General features: G+C 46.0%; 1 protein-coding gene across 2 annotated transcripts in view; it reads right to left on the bottom strand.

Moving 5' to 3' along the window:
• Nucleotides 1-9,222, bottom strand: part of Clic5 (chloride intracellular channel 5) — a 154,520-nt gene that overhangs the window by 2,896 nt on the left and 142,402 nt on the right. For both annotated transcript variants that reach the window (XM_005359811.3, XM_005359812.3), the window contains exon 5: nucleotides 5,721-5,902. In XM_005359811.3, the coding sequence (XP_005359868.1) occupies nucleotides 5,721-5,902 (182 nt within the window). The remainder of the gene's footprint in view (nucleotides 1-5,720; nucleotides 5,903-9,222) is intronic.

Below are 9,222 nucleotides of genomic sequence, written 5' to 3'. Positions count from 1 at the left end.
AGGGTTACCTAAGACCATCTGAAACACTGATATTTACGTTACAATTCATGATAGTTGCAGTTATGAAGTAGCAATGAAAATAATTTCATGGTTGGGGGTTGCCACAACATGAGGAACTGTAGGCTACAGCATGAGGAAGGGTGAGCATCACTGCAGGTCACAAGGACTGCCAGTACCATGCCTGTCCATTGAGCATTAGGAAGGATGGGAACCACTGTGGCTTGCAGAGACTACCAGTATGGTGCCTGTCCACTGAGAACTAGGAAGGGTGAGCATAACTGCGGATTATAGGGACTACCAGTACGGTGCCTGTCCTTTGAGCATTAGAGAGGATGGGAACCACTGAGGGTCACAGGGACTGTCATTACGGGGCCTGTCCACTGAGCAATCAGGAACACTTGTTACAGTTCCTGCTGGCCCCATAACTCTCCTCTCCATTCAGCCCTATGCAAATAATGAGGACAGACAACTCAGATCCTAGGCCCTAAGTGCAAGTTAATCTGTGACCTCTTACTGGTGACATTTAGACAATGATACCCTGGTTCTCTGACATCCTGGGAGACCCAAAAAAATGCTTGGGGTTCAGAGTTCCTCTACTTTTGTCCTGCTTCTCTGTGCAGAAGAGAATTGCCTGCTATAGCACCTTAGCATTTCACTGTCTGTGTTGGAAAGGGAAACCGGCCCCTATGCACACCTGCCCGGCAGCTTCTCAGTCTCATTCACGGGAGTTCCCTGTCTTTATGTCCATCCTCCCTCAGTAGTCTTCAAGGCACCTTCAAACTGAGTGCATCCCCCATCTGCCTCTTCCCCTTGAGAGAGGGCTGATGAACCTCAGCTACTCTAGTCTCAGGTCTTGGGCTTTGAAGATGGCCTCATGTGGCCCCACGCTCCTGTGTAGAAAGTCATTTGTGACCTCCTCCCTTTCTCCATAGAATCTGTCCATTCCTCAAAACCTATGCTCATTTCCAAATTTGTCCCCCAATTTGCTTTGTTGTTATTATTATTGTTGTGGTAATATTGGGGTTGTGACCAGCCTACTTGTGTCTCATCAGGTAAGTCTACAGGCTCTGAAGAAAAGTTACTACACCCGCAGCGAGGCTGGAAGCCAGGGTAGAAGGTGCTCCCCTTCCAATGGCTCTACTGTTCTCTGTGGCAGCCATGAGTCCTGTTTCTTACTTACTCCCACACCTCCTGTGCCAGCTCAGAAGGAGCAGGACATGACAGGGACTCAGCAGCAGAGACTGGCTCCCGACACAGCCAACCCTCTCTCTCACCTCCAAAGTCCAGGTGGTATCTTTGCAGGACCCACATCTTCAGGGCTCCCCATTGACACATTCCCACAAATCTGAGTGGTCCCCTGATAAAGTAACTGCCACTGAGCATGGAAACCTCCAGGCACATCTGTGCTTCCCAGTATTCAAGAGGCAGAACTTCTTGATAGGAAATCATTCTCTCCTGAGGGTGAACCCTAAAGAAACCACCTACATTGTTCTGTCCTGCTTGAGTGTGGCCAATAAACAATAACCACCAGTTGTCCCAGAGCTCCCTCTGGTCACTACAAGAGGAGGGCCTTCCAGTTTGACCAGGGACCTTTGAGAAGAGATTGTCTCAGCTTGGAGCAAATCTAGACTGTGATGATTTTCTGACCAAGGGATCTAGCTGGAATTAGCCAAATGGGATAAAAATGGCTCAAAGTACAGTGAATGAATCTACTAAGAGCTGGTGTGCATGGTTTGGCCCGAAGGCATGAACTTGAAATCCAAATCCTCTCACAAGACTGAGGCAGGAGGATCTCAAATTAGAGAACAACCTGGATCATTTATTTATAGACTCTGTGCCAGCTGAGCGCAAAGAAATGGGGTTGGGGGATATTTTATTTCGTACTAATTAATAAAACCATACTTGATTAGCGCTAGCATATTAACTTGGAGTTTTATTATTTTTCCATTTGTTTATTTGTTTTTGTGGTGCTAGGTTTCAAGGGCAGTGCTCAGGAAGAGCTGTACCGGTTGGTTTTGTCAACTGTACACAAACTAGAGGCATCTGGGAGAAGGAACTTCATCAGGTCTCACTGTGGATATGTCTGTGTGGCCATTTTCATGGTTATTGATTGATATAAGAGAGCCCAGCCCACTGTGGGTGGTACCATCCCTAGGCAGGTGGGCCAGGACATAAGAAAGTTGACCGATAAGCCAAGGGGAGCAAGCCAGTAAGCAATGTTCCTCCTTGGTTTCTGCTTCGGTTCTTGCTTCTGGGTTGCGGGTCTAACTTCCCTTTATGATGACTGTGATGTGAAAATGTAAGCCAAATATAAACCTCCAAACTGCTCTTGGTCGTTGTTTTATCAGAGCAATAGAAAAGCAAACTAGAAAACATATCCTGGGCTATCTTCATTAGTTTGGAAATAACAGACATGCAATTACAGAATCTATATTTATATTTATATGTCTATCTCCCTTCCAAGTTGTCCCACTGAGAACAGTCACTGTGCTGGGCCAGGAAAAGCCCACCCATGGAAGTTTAGACCAGGCTCAAGGTGAGTGTGGGTCACAGCCCCTCAACATCCTTGGATGGGGATAGATGTGTCTGGAAGGCAAGCAGGAATGAGGACGTACAGAACTCTGAGGTCCAGAGGAACTTCCTCACTCATGCTGTGAATTTGCTGTCTCATATGAAAACAGTTAGCTCCCACCGCCCAGATTAGATTTTGGTGTCTGAGGCCAAACTGCCTTGGCTCCCTTCATGCTCTCTATACTGGAGAGCTTTGCCAGGTCCCTGGATCTGATAAGCTGGATCAGCAGAAATCCAAGGAGACAGGAGCCCGGGCCCAGCCTTTGTTCCCTCCTAGGCCATCCTCCATCTGATCCCCGGCTTCCCAGAGCTAAAAACCCACTGAACTGTCTCCAAGGACAGAGGATTAGCTTGGTCATTTAGGGCTAGATGGAGCTGACGCATTCAGAGGATGGCATAGAAGCCTGTGTGTTTGCTTACTTTGACAAAGGATGCCTAAGTGAGTTGCCTGTACATGTTGGAGAAGAGAAGAGAGAAGGAAGGAAGGAAGGAAATGGAAGCAAGGGAATTTGATCCACGCCTCTTCTTTTAGGCATGAGAAAAATGAAATCCTAAAAGATCAAATGACTTGCCCTAGTCCGCCCTGCTAGTTGGTGGCAGGTGATGAATTAGACTTGGGTCTTCTGATCTTTCCATTCTATCACCATGACACCGTGTGACTGAGTGGGCATCACACATACCTAATGGTTCTGCTTATTCAGGGAAAGGAGGAGAAAGCACACTTTGGTGGGTGGGGTGTGCAATACTTAATAACTTCAAAGCAACATACTTGGCTGGTCCTACAAGAGATCTTTAGCTTGGCCCTGAGCCGAAAATGTCTTCATATTAAAGTGTTGTATTGGCCTGCCCTGGAAGCATGTAATTCCCTCCCCAGTTTTCGTGCTAACCCAGGACCGTGGGACACTCACACATGGACGGCCAGCTGAGTGACTTCACCACAGGCTGGAGTGCTCTCTAACTGGAGGAGAGTCTGTGTATCTAGCTCAATACTACAGCTGAAAGTAATAGCTATATCCTACTGATGGAGAGTAGGTGAGCCTTCTCCTCAGTGAGGGACAGAAATAATATGACTACCATAAACAACATAGGGGCTGATCATATTGCCATAAATTAGTATTTATTAAAGGGTCACCACACTTGGAAAAGGTTCTGTGGTCAGAATGAGATGGTAAGACACAGTAAAAGCAGGGGGTTATTTGGGCATAAGACCGTACTGCATGTTGTTCTAGAGTCGTCTAGATGGTGAGCATCAAAATGGATGAGGGTCAGGGTGAGCTGAGGAGATGACGGAGTCAGTAAAGTTCTTGCTTTTGCAAGTATGGGAACGTGAGGGTAGTTTCCTAATGTAAACCATACACAAGAACAGGTGTGGTGGTATACACGTGGACTCCCAGTGCTGGGAGACAGAGACAGGAGGGTCCCTAGAGCTCACTAGCCAGCTAGTCTAACCAAATTGGTGAGCTCTGAGTTCAGTGATAAAAGAATAAGGTGGACAGGGATTGAGGAAGACTCCCAATGTTAACGTATAGCCTCCATGGGCTTATAATGCATATACTTACTTAGATGTGTATGCACATACACAAACGCACACACACGAGAGAGAGAGGAAGAGAGAGAGAAAGAGAAAGAGAGAGAGAAGAAAGGAGAGGAGAGGAGAGGAGAGGAGAGGAGAGGAGAGGGAGGTGTGTCTGTTTGGAGACCTCAGTAGGATCCAACTGCTGACTTCCAATGAGATAAAGGAGAACAGAGGGCTGTGGAATAATCCTTTTGTACACTGTGAAGATATTTCTTATTAGTTTAATAAAAAAAAACAACTGGCCAATAGCTAGGCTGAAATAGGTTAGGTGAGAGAGCCAGACTGAGGGAATATTGGAAAAAGGGGGGCGAGTCACCAGGCATATACAGAAGGAACAGGACATTTAAAAATAAGGTAACAAGGCATGAGTCGCGTGGCAGCCCATGAATATATAATATATAATATAATATATATATATAATAAATATGGGTTAATTTAAGTTGTAAGAGCTAGTTACTAACAAGCCTAAGCTATTGCCTGAGCATTCATAATTAACAATAAGTCTCTGTGTAGTCATTTGGGAGGTGGCTTATGGGACAGAAACTTCCGCCAACAACGGAGCTGTCCCACGTTGCTCTGGAGCACGTGGTTGAGCTCCATACAGGAAAGGATGCTTTAGTACTCAGAGCTGTGTGCAGCCAGAAAACAAGGGCTCCTTACCAGAAACATCCCTCCACACTGCACAGAAGGCTGCCACAGACACAGCAGGAAGTAGACCAGTGTGAGTTTGGAGGTCGTTTGAGATAACTCTTAAATTTCCTCTTAAAAGCACTCAGTCTGTGACATTTTTTTAGGGAATGACTGAGCAGGTGGTGCAAACAGGCAGCAGGCCCACTGAGAACAAGAGGGCATTCTCGACGCCACTCCTTTGTAGTTTCTATGGATTCAGCCAATAGGGAGGGAGAATGGCAGGTGGGTACCAGAGGGAGCTTCTGGAGTCTGTGCACAGCAATGCATGAAGACCCATGAGGACCCATCTAATGCAGGTGGGAAAGCATGGCGGGGATAACTCCAAGACGAGGCTGCGATGCAACTGTGTATAGTAGCATTGCACTTATTATACATTGAGCCCCTATAGTAAAATAAGCAGTTTCATACCTAAGTCCCACAATAACCCTGGAGATAAATAACAGACGACGATTTTATAAATAAATATGAAAGCTCAAGGGTTGGAGAGATGGTTCAGTGGCTAAGAGCACTGGCTACTCTTCATGAGGACCGGAGTTCAATTCCTAGCATACGCTCGACAGCTCACGACCATCCGTAACTCCAGTTTCAGAGTATCTGATAGCCACTTCTGACTTCCATGGGAACCAGACACACACAGTGTAATACACACATGCGGGTAAAATACCAGATGTATACACTTTTTTTTTTTAATTTAAGGAAATTCAATCCCAGAGAGGCTGTTCACCCAGCAAGCTGTGAAGGTTGATCTGGGTCCCTAATAAATCTGACTTCAGAGCCTAGAGTTGTCTGGACTCCCAGGAGTTACTACCCTTGATTCACCCCCCCACACACACACTTGGCTGGGCCTGAGAGGACGGCAATACCAGGCACAGACCCCTCTCACCTTGACAACATGCAGCTTGGGGAGCAGATTGCAGTCGGCCAGGGTCAGCTCATCCCCATCTAGGAACTTGCGCTGGGACCCTTTCTCATCCCCACGGATGTTGGTATCAATCTCCTCTGGCAGAGGCGTTTTCAGGTAGTCATCCAGCTTCTTTAGTGCCCTTGTCAAGCCCCTCTCAAGGGCTGCCATGGAAGAAGAAAAGAAGGGTCAGCTCTCTTACTAAATATAGTCACAGGGACTTCAGAGTACACATGCATGTGTGCACACGCACACACACACAATAAATCTGAGAAACTAGCCAAGCAGCAAACACTAGTTATTTCTTTAATTTGATTAAAACACCAGATATTCCTTTTAATTTGATTAAATTCCTTTTATTTTAAGATGTGTCTCCTATTAAATAAAGAATTTCAGTAGTTAAAACGTATGTCAAAGTATTCGGAGCTTATCTCCAGCAGGTACAACATTAGGCAACGTCTATTTTTTGTTATATTTATTTTTTGTCAATGATTCATAATACACACAATAATGTATTTGAATAATTTTGAAGAAAAGGCTGATTAAGTAATTAAAACTGACACAGAAGTAGTCCTAAGATAGGACCAGCTTTCTGGAAGTATTAACTTTGACTAAACTAGCTGGAAATGGGGAGGGGACCTTCGGGGACCAGGACATAGGAAAGAGAGCCCCGTCCTGTTTGGGGGGACCAATGCAACTGACAGGAATGGCCATTAGTAATATGCATTCAATTCCACTGCATAGAGACTGTCACCTGTCATAGATGCAAAGAAGACGGGGTGGCAGAAGACGTTCATATTTCTATCCTGAGTGTAGCAACTAATCCATTTAGATAAGCAGGAGCAGAGGACCTTTGCATCATGGAAAGATGACACGGCAACTTTGCACCTGAACATACAGGGTCGCTGCATGGTCATTGACCACTGTACCTGTGACATCAGCCCCCCTCCTCAACTTCCCCCACCCCGTGTTTTGACAGCATGCTCCTGAGATCCCAGGAGTTCCCACTCACCCACATGGCCTCAGATACAAGGGGGGCATTGCCATCCAGAGGAGAAACTGCAAGGGCTGTCCTCCTTGCCATGGCTTCCCAGATGTGCCTTCTAGTAATTAGCCACTCCCAAACAACCCACTTTTGTCTTTTCATAGGAGGCCTTTTGTCTGAGACAATGAAAGGACACTAGTCTGAGACAATGCTGCTCAACACTTCCTGGAATGTTTGGAAACCGGCTAGAGGCAGGCCGTTAGTTTCTCAATACTTCCTTCTCCCTGGTGTGGCATTTGAACTCGGCTTCATCATCTGCTTTGTGTTTTCGGTTTGAGAGAATAGAGTGAGAAGAGCTGGGGAAAATGCTTGAATTCCCCTCAGTGATTGTCTAGACTGTGATGGGATTACCAGACTATTCAAGGGCTAAGGCAGAGGGTGGGTACTGCACAATACTTATTATGTTTTTCTCCCCAAAGCGATTGCATTTCATGCTGGATTTGTTTGCTTTCTCAAATCCTTTCAGGGATAGAGTGGGGGCAAAAACCCAATCCCAGCAGGAAAGGAAAAAAATAGCACAATATTCTAGTTTCAGTTTTGTTGTTCTGCTAAAACATCCTGTTACAAAGCAGTATTAGGGAAGAAAGGGTTTATTTGGCACACATTACTGAACGGCAGATCATCTTTGTAGAGAAGTCAAAGGCAGGAGCCTGAGACCCGTTGGTCACATCACATCCATAGTTAAGTTAGCAGCATGAAGCAAATATCCAGGCTGCCTTCTTGCTTGCTTGTTCTCTTATCTGGCTCACCCCCACCTCCTACCTAGGGAATGCTGCCACCCACAATAGGCTCTCTTCGTATCCGTGAGCAATCAATGTAATTCCTGCTCTACCTGATCCAAATAAATCCTCAACTGAAACTCTCTTTCCAGGCAAGTCTAGGTTGTGGCAAGTTGACATTTAAAAATGACCATGACACATGGTATAGTTGTTAAATTTTGATCAATGTGTATCATTGGACGGATATGAAGGAGTGTGCAAACGGAAAGGAGACATTCCAAGTCCTAATTCCCAAATGCCTCTTGGAGACCTTTCAGAACTGTGAATTTTGGCAACAGTGAATATTGGCAAAGAGGCAGGAAGCAGTGATGGAGACCTTGAGAGAGCAGCTCTGGATAGAGTCCAACTATCTGCCAAATGAGCTCTTGAAATGGAAAGGGTAAAGTTTAATAACAGTTATGGTTGGGTCCTCTACCTCATTACTACAACGTCACACAGGGCATGTACATTCTGAGCATGCTCACTGCCTGTCAGTAACTTGGCTTGCAGTAATCATGGTAGAGACACAAGATGAAAAGCAAGACGGAATCCCACGGTGACTCCCCGCCCCCGTTAGGATTTGGATTTTGCCTAGAATAGACTCACAGTTGAGGTTATAGCTTCAAGACCCTTTAACTGAGGAGCCCTCTCCAAGACTGGGGGTGGGAGGACATGACTTTTTTCACTTCCCTGTTTAAGTTTATTGTATTAGCTTTGGGCACCATAAATCCCACCTGTGCCCCTGGTTCTGGAGGCTAGAGGTTAGTTCCTCAAAGTCACTGAGTGACAGCCTCCTCATCTCAGTGACAATGAAAGCCCCCAGGTCACACATGGCCCCTTTTAGGTTCACTCAGCTCAGCATAGGGAAAGTTCCTGAGACAAGGTTCTGGACTGTACCAGGTCGGTCAATGGTTATCATTGTTTTCTTGGGACTCGATGAAGCGGTCATCCTTCTGCCTGTGTGCATCCTCCTGCCTGTGTGCATCCTCCCACACTTCAAATCAGTGTATCCTTAAACATTCCAAGATGCAACAGAAAGCACGAGATTCCAAGTAACCCCGAATCTGAGGTCAAGTCCCCAAAGTGGAGCTTTCTTTCCCTCTTTTTACTTACTTAGATTTTTAAAATTGTTTTTTGAGATTTGCTCATGAAGCTCAATAACCAGCAAAGATGGCCTTGAACTTTTGCTCATACTCAATAACTAGAAAAGATAACCTTGAACTTTTGCTCCTCTTGCCTCTGCTGCCCTAATACAAAGATTACAGGCATGTGCCACCATGTACCCTCCCTTGCATATTTAAGGCACAGCCATAACTATGTCCCCCTACACCCCCTGGAATCCTTGTGGGTGACAAACCATGTAGAGAGGGATGGTCAGAGGGGAACGGACACACCATACCCACATGCTGAAACACTCCAGGCTAACAAGCCGCCCGTGACAGTACCAGACATTCTCTTCCAGCCTTCTCCCTCCTGCCTGCTGGCTCAGTCCTGAACCACAGGATTAAATGGTCTCTTTCGGCTGATGGCATTTGGGTCGTGAAACCACTCACAGTGAACTTTCTACTGTGGTAAAATGGATAGGAAAGAGACCAGGGTGAAAGGCAGGGGACAGTAAGTTCTTCCGTGTGTGTGTGTGTGTGTGTGTGTGTGTGTGTGTGTGTGTGTGTGTGTGTGTGTG

The sequence above is a fragment of the Microtus ochrogaster genome, linkage group LG2, assembly GCF_000317375.1.
Source record: "Microtus ochrogaster isolate Prairie Vole_2 linkage group LG2, MicOch1.0, whole genome shotgun sequence".
NCBI lineage: Eukaryota > Metazoa > Chordata > Mammalia > Rodentia > Cricetidae > Microtus > Microtus ochrogaster.
The sequence above is the reverse complement of the archived record's forward strand: the minus strand, read 5'-3'. Positions and strand labels throughout refer to the sequence as shown.